Below are 16,553 nucleotides of genomic sequence, written 5' to 3'. Positions count from 1 at the left end.
TTTCGAAAATATATATATAGTGAGTTTTTGTAGCGTTTATAATAGAAATAAAACGGAAATCTAAGTATTTAAATAAATTAGTTAAGTGCTAGTGGTAAGTGAATTATTATAAAATAGTGTAGTGTACGAAAAACGTATAAAATATGGACAAGTAGCCGAAAAAATTGTAACAAACACAAATATTAGTTTATTTATTCGTTTGTTTCTTCGTTTTTTGAAATTCTTTTCCAAAATATACATATAGTGAGTTTTTGTAGCGTTTATAATAGAAATAAAACGGAAATCTATGAATTTAAATAAATTAGTTAAGTGCTAGTGGTAAGTGAATTATTATAAAATAGTGTAGTGTACGGAAAACGCATAAAATATGGGCGAGAAGCCGAAAAAATTGTAACAAACACAAATATTAGTTTATTTATTCGTTTTGTTCCTTCGTTTTTTGAAATTCTTTTCGAAAATATATATATAGTGAGTTTTTGTAGCGTTTATAATAGAAATAAAACGGAAATCTATGAATTTAAATAAATTAGTTAAGTGCTAGTGGTAAGTGAATTATTATAAAATAGTGTAGTGTACGAAAAACGTATAAAATATGGACAAGTAGCCGAAAAAATTGTAACAAACACAAATATTAGTTTATTTATTCGTTTTGTTTCTTCGTTTTTTGAAATTCATTTCGAAAATATATATATAGTGAGTTTTTGTAGCGTTTATAATAGAAATAAAATGGAAATCTATGAATTTAAATAAATTAGTTAAGTGATAGTGGTAATTGAATTATTATAAAATAGTGTAGTGTACGGAAAACGCATAAAATATGGGCGAGAAGCCGAAAAAATTGTAACAAACACAAATATTAGTTTATTTATTCGTTTTGTTTCTTCGTTTTTTGAAATTCTTTTCGAAAATATATATATAGTGAGTTTTTGTAGCGTTTATAATAGAAATAAAACGGAAATCTATGAATTTAAATAAATTAGTTAAGTGATAGTGGTAATTGAATTATTATAAAATAGTGTAGTGTACGGAAAACGCATAAAATATGGGCGAGAAGCCGAAAAAATTGTAACAAACACAAATATTAGTTTATTTATTCGTTTTGTTCCTTCGTTTTTTGAAATTCTTTTCGAAAATATATATATAGTGAGTTTTTGTAGCGTTTATAATAGAAATAAAACGGAAATCTATGAATTTAAATAAATTAGTTAAGTGCTAGTGGTAAGTGAATTATTATAAAATAGTGTAGTGTACGAAAAACGTATAAAATATGGACAAGTAGCCGAAAAAATTGTAACAAACACAAATATTAGTTTATTTATTCGTTTTGTTTCTTCGTTTTTTGAAATTCATTTCGAAAATATATATATAGTGAGTTTTTGTAGCGTTTATAATAGAAATAAAACGGAAATCTAAGTATTTAAATAAATTAGTTAAGTGATAGTGGTAAGTGAATTATTATAAAATAGTGTAGTGTACGAAAAACGCATAAAATATGGGCGAGAAGTCGAAAAAATTGTAACAAACGCAATTTAATGACGTATTCGAGTATTTTAAGATGTAGTAATTGTTTAATTCGAAGTAAGTGGACGATAAATGTGAAATATGATCGTAACCGGTTTTTACATTGAACCGCCGAGCCGCCTATGTCGATACAAATAAGTAACAATGTCTGTAGCAACTAAATATAAGTAATTTAGTGCGAGTTTATGAGGCATAATTTCATCGAGACACAGGAATTACACCACATTTTCGTTAAGTTATGTCCCAATAAAAGTCCGATCCACCTTTGTCAATTTTTTTTTCGCTAATAGTAACGCAAATCTTGTCTAGAGACACTCCTGTTATATTTCAACAGTAATTCGTGGATATTTCGTCGATAATTTCATTTAGAAAGAATTTTTCTTCGATATAGTTTGTAAAATCGATAATTTCTTCATTTGAATCAATTCGGTGCAACAGTTTTCCTTCAATCAACTTTATTTGTTTAAATTATCGTTTTTTAGTGTTTTTTCATCTTCTAATTGTGCTCTATCATATTATTTAACTCAATTTTTTGTTAAAAAACAGTGATTTCATCTTTTAGGACGTTTCTTGGGTCCATTGAATCCTTATCCGACGTAGGTATTTAAAATTGAAGCCTTTTAACGTTCCGTACATCAGTAGACATGATAAGCATTTCAAAAAGTGCTGTACGTCACAAATTAACTGAAAATTTGGACATAAAAAAGCTGTGCGGAAGATGCTCACAAACACAGGTTCGAGAAGATGATTTCCATCGAGTGTTTGGTGATGTTTTGGTGTATTGACGCTTCACCATGGATGGAACGTGAGGTAAAAGGATCGTTCTATCTACAGACGAGGTTATGTCGTCGATTTTTTGGAATAATTTTCATTGACTAACTCGGAAAAATGATTGAAATCGAGCACCCGTTATTGCAATGCCCAAAATCGATAAATTGACGTTTGAATACACCCAATTCTCCTGATTTAACCTCGTTGGATTATTTTCTGTTCTTAGTCTTGAAAAAAATGACTTGGTGGTCAAATATGGTAAATAAAAAGGCTATTTTGGGAACCTTGACGATTTTTCATAAGAAAATTTTTGTTTTTTCTTTATTGGACGAACCAAACGGCTGAAGACGATAAACAATGTATTAACAACATTACAAATTGTCTGTGTTTTTACTTTTACAAAATTTATGGGATATTTTTTGCTAAATTCGAAATAAAACGATTTTTTATTTATATTTTTTAGTCCGGCGGTAGATTATTTTTTATTTGGCGTGTAATCACCCGTACTATATAATCTACGGAAGATGAGACGCGTATTGAAGCGTATTTGAGAGATTTCGATGATTCGACGATTATTTTCTTTAAACGAATTTTTCGATAAACGACGCGTCCAATTCCCGTTGTACAAATCGTCCAAAACGGACGAAAACCACTTCATTATATCGTTGATTGAGTCATTTACCTCCCCTTCTTGAGATTAATTCCATGTGTTGAGTTTGTTGGGTATTTGGAACTCTGGCAAAGTCCCTCGGATGTCCTTGCAATTAAAAGGGGATTATAATGAGATATTTGGATTTATCGTTGTCATTTCGGTAGATTAATTTTGTTTTCATCAATTTTACACGTTAGTGTTTTGCAGTCGATTGTTCCGAGTAGATTATTCATTAAATTCGATATAATAATTGATATTTCATTGAAATGCGATGTGATAAACGAAAAATGGTGTTGAATTGCAGTATTTTTTAATGCGGGAGTCGATTTTTTATTGAAATTTACAATTAAACTTATCTAAAAACCACCCCTTATCGAAAAATACCGTAGAAACGTAACCTAACCTCAAAAATTCAAATAAATATGAATAAATCAAGGAAAATTCCAAAACAGTCGACTAATTAACCGAAATTATAAATAAAAGAATAATCAGATAGTGTAAGAATGTAAATATAAACAGGGCGGTTCAAAAAAACTCGCCGTATTCAAGACGAAAGGCGTTGAATTTGATACACATTTTGCATCGACTAAAGATTCTTTTGGTTCTCATTGTATACAAAATTTGAGTACATTTCGATCAAAAATATGTAATTTAATAAATAATAATGTTTCGCATATAAAATTATTGTTGATTGAACGTCGTAATTATCAATGAATGACAGTTTTTCGCGGTAAACTCGGAAAAAATGTTTTTGTCTCGTAAAATTCGAAGTTATATAATTTTGGGTTGTATTGTGGGGTCTCGGTATGAAACAAACAACAGTTTGAGTCCCGGAACTGCAGTACATGATGATCGAATCGTTGATTTTCGGAAAAGTACCGGGTTTCTATATATTATAGTACAGGCAATCAAGTTCGAAAATAGTGTCAAGCCTCCGAATTCTTTAATGCAGCTCCGATTTACATGAAAATTTGGAATTAAGCTCAACTTACCCTCCATATCGAGATCTACGTGGTAGCGAGGTGTACAAATTGTTTTTATGGGGTGAAAACAACCCCTTATCGAAAAATACCGATATCATAGTTTTTCCTACTTTTTTTCAATTCAAATGTTTTTCGTTTATGCAGCATGAATATCTTAACATATTGTATAACAAGAAATTTATATATTTTTGATGTATCAACCCTTAAAAATCCTTAAAAACTACCCTTTAATATAAGAAAAGTTTTTTGACGATTTAAAACGTTGAAATTTCGTTTTTACTGTAAAAAATTCATAATATTTTAATAAATTTTTATTATTCAACCCTTAAAAAACTACCCCTTTGCAAAGAATGAAATAAAAATAAATCAAACAACTGCCAACTTTTAGATTTTGCGCGTTTTTTTGGTATTAAAGTTTTTTCTTTCTATTTGAAGTAATTTTTAATTGTTTATATCTTTTCAACCCTTAAAAACCACCCTTTTATCAAAATTATAAGTAAATCATCTCTCGGTATTTTTAAATGTACTTAAAGGCAACTTAAAATCAACAGAAAAAATCCGCGCGCTAAAATTTGAAATTTTTTCGTATTTTATAATTCACAAAAAAAATTTGAAATTTTTGTTTTTTATGTAACTCCATTAATTTTGAAGTTATCACATCCTACAAAAAACCATTTTAAAGGTAATTTTCAGGGCTACAAGGCTATGTATGTTAGAAGGGCTTGAGACTTTCCGCATTTTATTAATAAAGGGTCAAAGGGTTGTGGATCAGCAATTTTGGCACTATAATGATAAATTAATTTGGTTATAACTCCGTCAATTTTTATGCTACAAAAAAAATAAAAGAAGCAAAATAATCTTCATAAAAAATGCTTTAATTTGACTGGTTATTTGTTTTTGTATCTCTTATAGTTATAGAGAAAAAATGAGGAGAAAAAAAAATTTTTGAAAAATTAAAAAAAAATATTATTTAAAGCTGATTTTCTTCAAAATTATGCGTTTGTAATCAGCCAAATTTTCAGATGTCGTAAATAACATCCAAATAAAGTATTTGGTACAAGGAAAAAGTTTAATTTTGATTTTTAATGAAATGGCATTAGTTTTAGTACAATTTTTTTTAACTTTAACTATTTTACACCATATCTCGTTAAAATTTTAGTCGAAACGACTTTTATCAGTAGTCATTCGAAAGGTCTTTTTAAGCTCTTCAAAAAGTATCTCATGACTTTTTGTTAAAAAATACACCCTTTTCCAGATATTTGAGATTGAATACTCAATTACGTAAAACAAAATCTATTAAAATATCTATAACTCGCTTTAGGTAAAACATTAAATATTTAAAATATAGTTTAATTTCTTCGTTTTTTTATAAGCTTCATTTTTGTTCATAACAATTTTTTCGATAAAATGCGCCGTTACAGAGTTATACGTAAAAAACTATTAAAAAAATCGTTTTTTTTTTAACGAAATTTTTCAATTGCGAATAACTCAAAAACTATGGATCTGGCGAAAATTTTTCATACGACATTTTTTACTTTAAATACACTAATATTTCGATTTCTAAGGTTATTTTGGGTGAAAAATTTTAGACTCAAAACCAGCACCAATTGGTTTAAACTAAAGTCGCTGCTGTAAATTGTATCAAAAAAAAAAAAATCGAAACCTACCTGACGCACCTGTTTGAATTGTTCCTCGAAGGACCAGGTGTGTTGCGAGGAAGCGCTGCCTTCCGAAGAATGGGAACTTCCCGAAGAGGGCGCTGCCGGTTGTGGCGCCATCGGTGGCAAAAAAGCTGGATGCGGAAACGGAAACGAAACTGGTAATTGGAAACCGCCGTCTTGACCGGTACCGTTCGGTATCGATATACCGCGATTTCCCATCGACGAAAAACTTAAATTGAGAGATCTACCGCCGCCGCCGCCGCCGGTATCGTAATCGTCCTGGAAAAAAATTTTTTCAAAAAATTACCATCAAAATTCACAAAATTTTCCAATTTTTCTAATAGAAATCGCTTACCCCTACCTTGATGTCCCGCACCTGCATTTTAAGTTTCGCGAGGACATCGCCGTGTTCGGTTAGGAGATTCGTATGACGTCGCATCTCGTCCCCGCTGTCTAAATCGTCGTTATCGCCACCAGAATGACCCCCGTCGCCATCGCTCATATCCTCTTCATTATGAGACTGGAAAAAAATCGAAAAATTCACGTTTTATACGTCGCAGATATCGAACAACCAACAAACGCCACCGATCTAACCCCCTTCGACTGAAATTTTAAATTTTGCGCAATTGAACCGAAAAAAGTGTTCGTAGCACTGTTACAACTAAATTTTTGCGACGTCTTGTATATTCTGATGTGAATAAAGAAATTAAATGATATTTCTAGGGTATTTCCCTTTATTATCAAGGGTGTTTATTCAGTTTTATTAAACCAAAACCGATAGGACTTCTCCGTTTATCATATTACAAAGAAATCGAAACCTTCTTTAGATTAATTAATCCGAAGAAAGTTATTTGATATAAGAACACCTACTATTTGATATGTTTTACGATTTCTTTAAATAAAAAAATATTCATTTAGGACCACACTGTATTAAAACTATCGACCATTTGGGAAAACTGTTTATTTTCTTCGGAAATTCAAAATTATCTTGAGATATCGGCCGTTTTAGTCTTCTGGGTCTTATGGTTTTGCTAATTTCTTTCATCCTGATCTCTAAACGTCTCCCCCCGTTCCCGCTTCCTAATAAACTACATTTTCTTCTTCTTTTTTTGCTAATATCGATCCCCACAATCATCTCAAGCGTCCAAATCCAACTAAGTCTTCCGGATCTTACGATTTTTCCAATTTTTTTATTATCCTAGTTTTAGTAAGTCTCCCCCCGTTCCCGCTTCCTAATAAACTACATTTTCTTCTTCTTTTTTTGCTAATATCGATCCCCACAATCATCTCAAGCGTCCAAATCCAACAAAGTCTTCCGGATCTTACGATTTTTCCAATTTTTTTTATCATCCTAGTTTTAGTAAGTCTCCCCCCGTTCCTGCTCCCTAATAAACTACATTTTCTTCTTCTTTTTTTGCTACCATCGATCCCCACAATCATCTCAAGCGTCCAAATCCAAATAAGTCTTCCGGATCTTACGATTTTTCCAATTTTTTTTATCATCCTAGTTTTAGTAAGTCTCCCCCCGTTCCCGCTCCCTAATAAACTACATTTTCTTCTTCTTTTTTTGCTACCATCGATCCCCACAATCATCTCAAGCGTCCAAATCCAACTAAGTCTTCCGGATCTTACGATTTTTCCAATTTTTTTATTATCCTAGTTTTAGTAAGTCTCCCCCCGTTCCCGCTTCCTAATAAACTACATTTTCTTCTTCTTTTTTTGCTAATATCGATCCCCACAATCATCTCAAGCGTCCAAATCCAAATAAGTCTTCCGGATCTTACGATTTTTCCAATTTTTTTTATCATCCTAGTTTTAGTAAGTCTCCCCCCGTTCCTGCTCCCTAATAAACTACATTTTCTTCTTCTTTTTTTGCTACCATCGATCCCCACAATCATCTCAAGCGTCCAAATCCAAATAAGTCTTCCGGATCTTACGATTTTTCCAATTTTTTTTATCATCCTAGTTTTAATAAGTCTCCCCCCGTTCCCGCTTCCTAATAAACTACATTTTCTTCTTCTTTTTTTGCTAATATCGATCCCCACAATCATCTCAAACGTCCAAATCCAACTAAGTCTTCCGGATCTTACGATTTTTCCAATTTTTTTTATCATCCTAGTTTTAGTAAGTCTCCCCCCGTTCCCGCTTCCTAATAAACTACATTTTCTTCTTCTTTTTTTGCTAATATCGATCCCCACAATCATCTCAAGCGTCCAAATCCAACAAAGTCTTCCGGATCTTACGATTTTTCCAATTTTTTTTATCATCCTAGTTTTAGTAAGTCTCCCCCCGTTCCTGCTCCCTAATAAACTACATTTTCTTCTTCTTTTTTTGCTACCATCGATCCCCACAATCATCTCAAGCGTCCAAATCCAAATAAGTCTTCCGGATCTTACGATTTTTCCAATTTTTTTTATCATCCTAGTTTTAGTAAGTCTCCCCCCGTTCCCGCTCCCTAATAAACTACATTTTCTTCTTCTTTTTTTGCTACCATCGATCCCCACAATCATCTCAAGCGTCCAAATCCAACAAAGTCTTCCGGAACTTACGATTTTTCCAATTTTTTTATTATCCTAGTTTTAGTAAGTCTCCCCCCGTTCCCGCTTCCTAATAAACTACATTTTCTTCTTCTTTTTTTGCTAATATCGATCCCCACAATCATCTCAAGCGTCCAAATCCAACTAAGTCTTCCGGATCTTACGATTTTTCCAATTTTTTTATTATCCTAGTTTTAGTAAGTCTCCCCCCGTTCCCGCTTCCTAATAAACTACATTTTCTTCTTCTTTTTTTGCTACCATCGATCCCCACAATCATCTCAAGCGTCCAAATCCAAATAAGTCTTCCGGATCTTACGATTTTTCCAATTTTTTTATCATCCTAGTTTTAATAAGTCTCCCCCCGTTCCCGCTTCCTAATAAACTACATTTTCTTCTTCTTTTTTTGCTACCATCGATCCCCACAATCATCTCAAGCGTCCAAATCCAACAAAGTCTTCCGGAACTTACGATTTTTCCAATTTTTTTATTATCCTAGTTTTAGTAAGTCTCCCCCCGTTCCCGCTTCCTAATAAACTACATTTTCTTCTTCTTTTTTTGCTACCATCGATCCCCACAATCATCTCAAGCGTCCAAATCCAACTAAGTCTTCCGGATCTTACGATTTTTCCAATTTTTTTATTATCCTAGTTTTAGTAAGTCTCCCCCCGTTCCCGCTTCCTAATAAACTACATTTTCTTCTTCTTTTTTTGCTACCATCGATCCCCACAATCATCTCAAGCGTCCAAATCCAAATAAGTCTTCCGGATCTTACGATTTTTCCAATTTTTTTATCATCCTAGTTTTAATAAGTCTCCCCCCGTTCCCGCTTCCTAATAAACTACATTTTCTTCTTCTTTTTTTGCTAATATCGATCCCCACAATCATCTCAAGCGTCCAAATCCATTTTTTCCCTTGTTTAAACTCTACAATATATTTTTTAAGACAACTTCCATCTAAAACTTTCTGCATACACCCTGTTATGAAGTTACTAACAATTTTATAATTTGTTTTGTCCCATTTAATCAAAAATCGTCCTACATACATACGTTTTCAAATTGACACTGTATATATATATATATATTACATCATCATGTCATGTATAAATCAAGTTAATATACATTATAATAAAAAAATCTGTACTTAGAAAGTTAAGTTTTAAAAAGTACGGATTCGTTTTGATCGATATATGTAAGAAATCTTATACCGCGTGATTTACTTCAATGTAATCCAATTTGATCAAATTGCATTATGGTTTTTACTTTAATAATATTATTTACCGTATATAAAATAAAATAAGAAACCATTGCATATGTTTTTACGAGAATTAAACAACTTTCTAATTAATAATGTACGACAATATTTAATAGACGACGTGGCAACGTCGTTTTCCGTATCGGTTTTATATATACATTTAGTTTGAGTCACGTGCTGTTGAGGCAGGTCGGAAATGACGTCAACATCCAGCATATGCCTACGCACCTATACAGACCATCTATCAAACCCGGACCTCATACATACTAGATGAGGATGAGGTTAAATTATAGATTTGAATTTGACTCGTCAACCATATTTATTTTTTTTCAATCAAGATGGTCGCGACAGATATGCTTTTTTAAATAACGAATATACTGATGTAATGAAAAAATAATATTGAACAGAAACAGAAAAAGGATGGAAAATATAATGACATTACGCCATATTGTTTTCGTCGTTGATTGTTGTTCGAAATAAAATCAGAACGTATTATCAAAAACAAATTAAAACGTTTTAAAACATATTATTAAAGTTATAGTCCGTTCATTAAACAGATTAGTTCTTAAACGAATAATAATTTTAATAGAAAGAAATCGATGATTTGAGATTCGTAAGGTAGTGTCCTTGAACTATGAAATTTAGAATGTTCGGAAACGAAGAAAAACCGTTCGTTAAACGTGGAACGTACCTCAGGATGACAGATGTCAACTGTAAACAATAAATTATAAAAAAAAAACAGTTTTTGATATGAAAAAACGAGAAATACAAATTTGAAGATGAATACGGTTGGTATTGAAGGGGGGGGTGGATTAAAAATGGTGCGGAATTCGTGTCCGGGACTAAAATATGTTACGAAAATTGACGTAATCGTGTTTGTAGTATGTGCAATATACAAGTAGAAGAAGAAAATTAAATTAAAATGGTCGAAGGGAATTGGGAAAAAAACAATAGCCTTCTTTTATTACCCATCTTGTTTATAGTTGTTATGGGTGAGGTTATGGTAGAAACGATCGCGCACCCGTCAAGAAATGATGATTTACAGGGAACTGCGAGACTTATTGATACATAAATGCATTCATTGTATTTATTGTATGCAGCCGAACGCAATAAGCATTCCGAAAAATAATTATAGTAGAAGGGATTTCAAATATGGAAAAAACTATTGAAAATTTTCGTAATTACGAACATAAAAAACGGAAAGTTATTGCGCCAAAGCGAATTATATCGAAAAATTTTCGTTTCGATAACCAAAACATCGTCTTCAGAGACAATTTACGTTTCGACTTGGACGAAGTTGCGTTTTCGAGTGAAACGAAAATAAAATCCGAACCAAATTCTGCTTTGGATAAGACTATTCCTTCGTTATTAACAGTGGAATATTTGGTAGGATAGTTTCGACGAGACCGTACGATTTGCGAAGCCCAACAACGCAGTGGTTGACCGAACGAGGCGACGACTACAGAATAAAACCTCAACGAAGAACTGAATTATCGTCTTCGGAAAGTGCACGAGCTAGAAGATTTAGTAGACATATTAACTGAAAATTTGGACATGAGAAAGCTGTGTACAAGATGATTACAAACACAGCGACGTGAAGATGATTTCCATCGAGTGTTTGGCGTGGGTCCATCACTACAAATCTTAAACAAAGGGCTGTGAAAGGTAGAATCGATTTTAAAGAAGACAAAGAAGGTATTTGTGTGATTATGAAAATTTTGATTTTTGAACTTTGGAGCTCTGTAATTCAATTAATATCGGTATACGGAAAAATTTCAATAAAGATTCTTGAAGTGGATTTAATTTCCTACAAAAAACGTCTTTTACTATTTTTTGATAAATTTATTCGTTTGAAAGTTATTCGAAATTAAAGTTGAAGTCCAAATCGTTTTTTTTCCATGGCTGGTTTTTATCCCATAACTTCTAAACCATCGCGATAAATGAAATTGACTAGGAGACATTTTTTTAAGAGAATTAAATAATCTACAATAAAGTCTTATTGAAATTTTTTGTCGGATGAACCGTTTTCTCATAACCACGACTCGAAAATTGGTATGATTATGAAAATTTGATTTTTCAACTTTAAAGCTCTGTAATTCAATTAATATCAGTATACGGAAAAAATTCAACAAAGATTCTTGAAGGGGATTCAATTTCCTACAAAAAACGTCTTTTACTATTTTTTGATAAATTTATTCGTTTGAAAGTTATTCGAAATTAAAGTTGAAGTCCAAATCGTTTTTTTTCCATGGCTGGTTTTTATCCCATAACTTCTAAACCATCGCGATAAATGAAATTGACTAGGAGACATTTTTTTAAGAGAATTAAATAATCTACAATAAAGTCTTATTGAAATTTTTTGTCGGATGAACCGTTTTCTCATAACCACGACTCGAAAATTGGTATGATTATGAAAATTTGATTTTTCAACTTTAAAGCTCTGTAATTCAATTAATATCAGTATACGGAAAAAATTCAACAAAGATTCTTGAAGGGGATTCAATTTCCTACAAAAAACGTCTTTTACTATTTTTTGATAAATTTATTCGTTTGAAAGTTATTCGAAATTAAAGTTTGAGTCCAAATCGTTTTTTTTCCAGGGCTGGTTTTTATCCCATAACTTCTAAACTATCGCGGTTAATAAAATTGACTCATCGACATTTTTTTAAGAGAATTAAATAATCTACAAAAAAGTCTTATTGAAATTTTTTGTCGGATGAACCATTTTCTCTTAAACACGACTCGAAAATTAGTATGATTATGAAAATTTTGATTTTTGAACTTTGGAGCTCTGTAATTCAATTAATATCAGTATACGGAAAAAATTCAATAAAGATTCTTGAAGTGGATTTAATTTCCTACAAAAAACGTCTTTTACTATTTTTTGATAAATTTATTCGTTTCAAAGTTATTCGAAATTAAAGTTGAAGTCCAAATCGTTTTTTTTCCATGGCTGGTTTTTATTCCATAACTTCTAAACCATCGCGGTAAATGAAAGTGACTCGAAGATATTTTTTTAAGAGAATTAAATAATCTACAAAAAAGTCTTATTGAAATTTTTTGTCGGATGAACCATTTTCTCTTAAACACGACTCGAAAATTAGTATGATTATGAAAATTTTGATTTTTGAACTTTGGAGCTCTGTAATTCAATTAATATCAGTATACGGAAAAAATTCAATAAAGATTCTTGAAGTGGATTTAATTTCCTACAAAAAACGTCTTTTACTATTTTTTGATAAATTTATTCGTTTGAAAGTTATTCGAAATTAAAGTTTGAGTCCAAATCGTTTTTTTTCCATGGCTGGTTTTTATTCCATAACTTCTAAACCATCGCGGTAAATGAAAGTGACTCGAAGATATTTTTTTAAGAGAATTAAATAATCTACAAAAAAGTCTTATTGAAATTTTTTGTCGGATGAACCATTTTCTCTTAAACACGACTCGAAAATTAGTATGATTATGAAAATTTTGATTTTTGAACTTTGGAGCTCTGTAATTCAATTAATATCAGTATACGGAAAAAATTCAATAAAGATTCTTGAAGTGGATTTAATTTCCTACAAAAAACGTCTTTTACTATTTTTTGATAAATTTATTCGTTTGAAAGTTATTCGAAATTAAAGTTGAAGTCCAAATCGTTTTTTTTCCATGGCTGGTTTTTATCCCATAACTTCTAAACCATCGCGGTAAATGAAAGTGACTCGAAGATATTTTTTTAAGAGAATTAAATAATCTACAAAAAAGTCTTATTGAAATTTTTTGTCGGATGAACCATTTTCTCTTAAACACGACTCGAAAATTAGTATGATTATGAAAATTTTGATTTTTGAACTTTGGAGCTCTGTAATTCAATTAATATCAGTATACGGAAAAAATTCAATAAAGATTCTTGAAGTGGATTTAATTTCCTACAAAAAACGTCTTTTACTATTTTTTGATAAATTTATTCGTTTGAAAGTTATTCGAAATTAAAGTTGAAGTCCAAATCGTTTTTTTTCCATGGCTGGTTTTTATCCCATAACTTCTAAACCATCGCGGTAAATGAAAGTGACTCGAAGATATTTTTTTAAGAGAATTAAATAATCTACAAAAAAGTCTTATTGAAATTTTTTGTCGGATGAACCATTTTCTCTTAAACACGACTCGAAAATTAGTATGATTATGAAAATTTTGATTTTTGAACTTTGGAGCTCTGTAATTCAATTAATATCAGTATACGGAAAAAATTCAATAAAGATTCTTGAAGTGGATTTAATTTCCTACAAAAAACGTCTTTTACTATTTTTTGATAAATTTATTCGTTTGAAAGATATTCGAAATTAAAGTTGAAGTCCAAATCGTTTTTTTTCCATGGCTGGTTTTTATCCCATAACTTCTAAACCATCGCGATAAATGAAATTGACTCGAAGATATTTTTTTAAGAGAATTAAATAATCTACAAAAAAGTCTTATTGAAATTTTTTGTCGGATGAACCGTTTTCTCATAACCACGACTCGAAAATTGGTATAATTATGAAAATTTGATTCTTCAACTTTAGAGCTCTGTAATTCATTTAATATCAGTATACGGAAAAAATTCAATAAAGATTCTTGAAGTGGATTTAATTTCCTACAAAAAACGTCTTTTACTATTTTTTGATAAATTTATTCGTTTGAAAGTTATTCGAAATTAAAGTTGAAGTCCAAATCGTTTTTTTTCCATGGCTGGTTTTTATCCCATAACTTCTAAACCATCGCGATAAATGAAATTGACTAGGAGACATTTTTTTAAGAGAATTAAATAATCTACAATAAAGTCTTATTGAAATTTTTTGTCGGATGAACCGTTTTCTCATAACCACGACTCGAAAATTGGTATGATTATGAAAATTTGATTCTTCAACTTTAGAGCTCTGTAATTCATTTAATATCAGTATACGGAAAAAATTCAACAAAGATTCTTGAAGGGGATTCAATTTCCTACAAAAAACGTCTTTTACTATTTTTTGCTAAATTCGTTCCTTTGAAAGTTATTCGAAGTTAAAGTTGAAGTCCAAATCGAATTTTTTTCCAGGGCTGGTTTTTATCCCATAATTTTCGAGTCGTGTTTAAGAGAAAACGGTTCATCCGACAAAAAATTTCAATAAGACTCTTTTGTAGATTATTCAATTCCTTTAAAAAACGTCTACAAGTCAATTTCATTTACCGCTATGGTTTATTTATAAAACCAAATTTAAAAAGCAAAATTTAAATATTGTATCTACCTGTCGTATTAATCTACCTAACGGTAACTTATACACCATTTTATTTTATTTTGTTATTCAAGGGTTAAAAGAAAACAAACGCTATTGATCTATCTTCTTCGAACTACCACAATAGTATTAGTTAAAAACATGGAAAAGTAATTTGAAATGCCCAGTGGGGTGCATCCGATACGACGCCTTCTTCCTTTTCTAAATTTTTAATAATCTATCGGTTTTATCAGTACCTAGTATTTGGTTAAAAAATATTTATCACCAACCCAACATAATATCATCGAATTTTACAATCCAATTCGACATTAATTTGAGTAAAATCCTCAATATTCTATATAGAAATCTTCAGGAGCTGAAGGCATTTATAAGAAAATTATCCAAACGACGTCTATTTATTCAATATCTTCAATATCTTTAGTATCTTTATCATCTTTATCATCTTCAGTATCTTCAGTATCTTCAATAACTTTAGTATCTTCAATATCTTTAGTATCTTTATCATCTTTATCATCTTTAGTATCTTTAGTATCTTTAGTGTCTTTAGTATCTTTAGTATCTTCAATATCTTTAGTATCTTCAATATCTTTAGTGTCTTTAGTATCTTTAGTATCTTTAGTATCTTTAGATCTTTAGTATCTTTAGTATCTTTAGTGTCTTTAGTATCTTTAGTATCTTCAATATCTTCAGTATCTTCGATATCTTCAATATCTTTAGTATCTTTAGTATCTTTAGTGTCTTTAGTATCTTTAGTATCTTCAATATCTTTAGTATCTTCAATATCTTTAGTGTCTTTAGTATCTTTAGTATCTTTAGTATCTTTAGTATCTTTAGTATCTTCAATATCTTCAGTATCTTCAATATCTTCAGTATCTTCAATATCTTTAGTATCTTTAGTATCTTTAGTATCTTTAGTATCTTCAATATCTTTAGTATCTTCAATATCTTCAGTATCTTCAATATCTTTAGTATCTTTAGTATCTTTAGTATCTTTAGTATCTTTAGTATCTTTAGTATCTTCAATATCTTCAGTATCTTCGATATCTTCAATATCTTTAGTATCTTTAGTATCTTTAGTATCTTCAATATCTTTAGTATCTTCAATATCTTCAGTATCTTCAATATCTTCAGTATCTTCAATATCTTTAGTATCTTTAGTATCTTTAGTATCTTTAGTATCTTTAGTATCTTTAGTATCTTTAGTATCTTCAATATCTTCAGTATCTTCGATATCTTCAATATCTTTAGTATACTATGTTATATAAAATGTACCACTGTGTATAAATCAATAAAGGGCGTAGACTTGACACCGCCGGTGTTAGAAAAATCAAATATATACACACTCGAATTCGGGGTGTGTTTATTGAAAGAAAAAAAAAAAGCTTGAAACGGGACCACCCCCGGTTTATTGGCATTATCTTAGATACGACGTCCGGCCGATGAGGAGCCCCAAACAAAAAAAAAACAATAATAAAGAGTGTCCTAAACGTATTTACACAAGAAGGGTTGTTAGATTTAACAAGCTTTTCGATTCCTTCAAAAATTGTGTATGGAATTTTTTGGTTTTACTTTGAATATCTTCTATATCTTTCCCTAGATTATCGTTTCAACTCTTTCATCTTGCATTTAACTTGTTTTTATTTTTATTTTCCGCTGAGAATTTGTTTTGTGTTGTCTCCTTTCGTTTTTTGTCTTACGTGAAGAGAAAAGAAGGTAAAAAAAGAAGATTTAAGTTCAAGTTGAATGATTGACAAGTTTTTTGGACGAAATCAAGGTCTGAATAAAAGAAAAGAAGGTTAAAAAAGAAGATTTAAGTTCAAGTTGAATGATTGACAAGTTTTTTGGACGAAATCAAGGTCTGAATAAAAGAAAAGAAGGTAAAAAAAGAAGATTTAAGGTCAAGTTGAATGATTGACAACTTTTATGGACGAAATCAAGGTCAG

The 16,553-nt window shown here is 30.7% G+C and overlaps 1 protein-coding gene across 7 annotated transcripts in view; it reads right to left on the bottom strand.

Moving 5' to 3' along the window:
* LOC130892395 (protein dead ringer-like) overlaps positions 1–16,553 on the bottom strand; it is a 177,697-nt gene that overhangs the window by 109,110 nt on the left and 52,034 nt on the right. For 2 of the 7 annotated variants that reach the window (XM_057797807.1, XM_057797811.1), the window contains exons 2-3: positions 5,944–6,108; positions 5,595–5,867 (exon numbers count right to left, since the gene is read on the bottom strand). In XM_057797807.1, the coding sequence (XP_057653790.1) occupies positions 5,595–5,867; positions 5,944–6,108 (438 nt within the window). The remainder of the gene's footprint in view (positions 1–5,594; positions 5,868–5,943; positions 6,109–16,553) is intronic. The other 5 variants (XM_057797809.1, XM_057797808.1, XM_057797810.1 and 2 more) reach the window with 5 other exon arrangements.

This window comes from Diorhabda carinulata, chromosome 4, assembly GCF_026250575.1.
Source record: "Diorhabda carinulata isolate Delta chromosome 4, icDioCari1.1, whole genome shotgun sequence".
Taxonomy (NCBI): domain Eukaryota; kingdom Metazoa; phylum Arthropoda; class Insecta; order Coleoptera; family Chrysomelidae; genus Diorhabda; species Diorhabda carinulata.
Note: the sequence above shows the minus strand (reverse complement) of the source record. Positions and strands in the feature narration are given on the sequence as shown.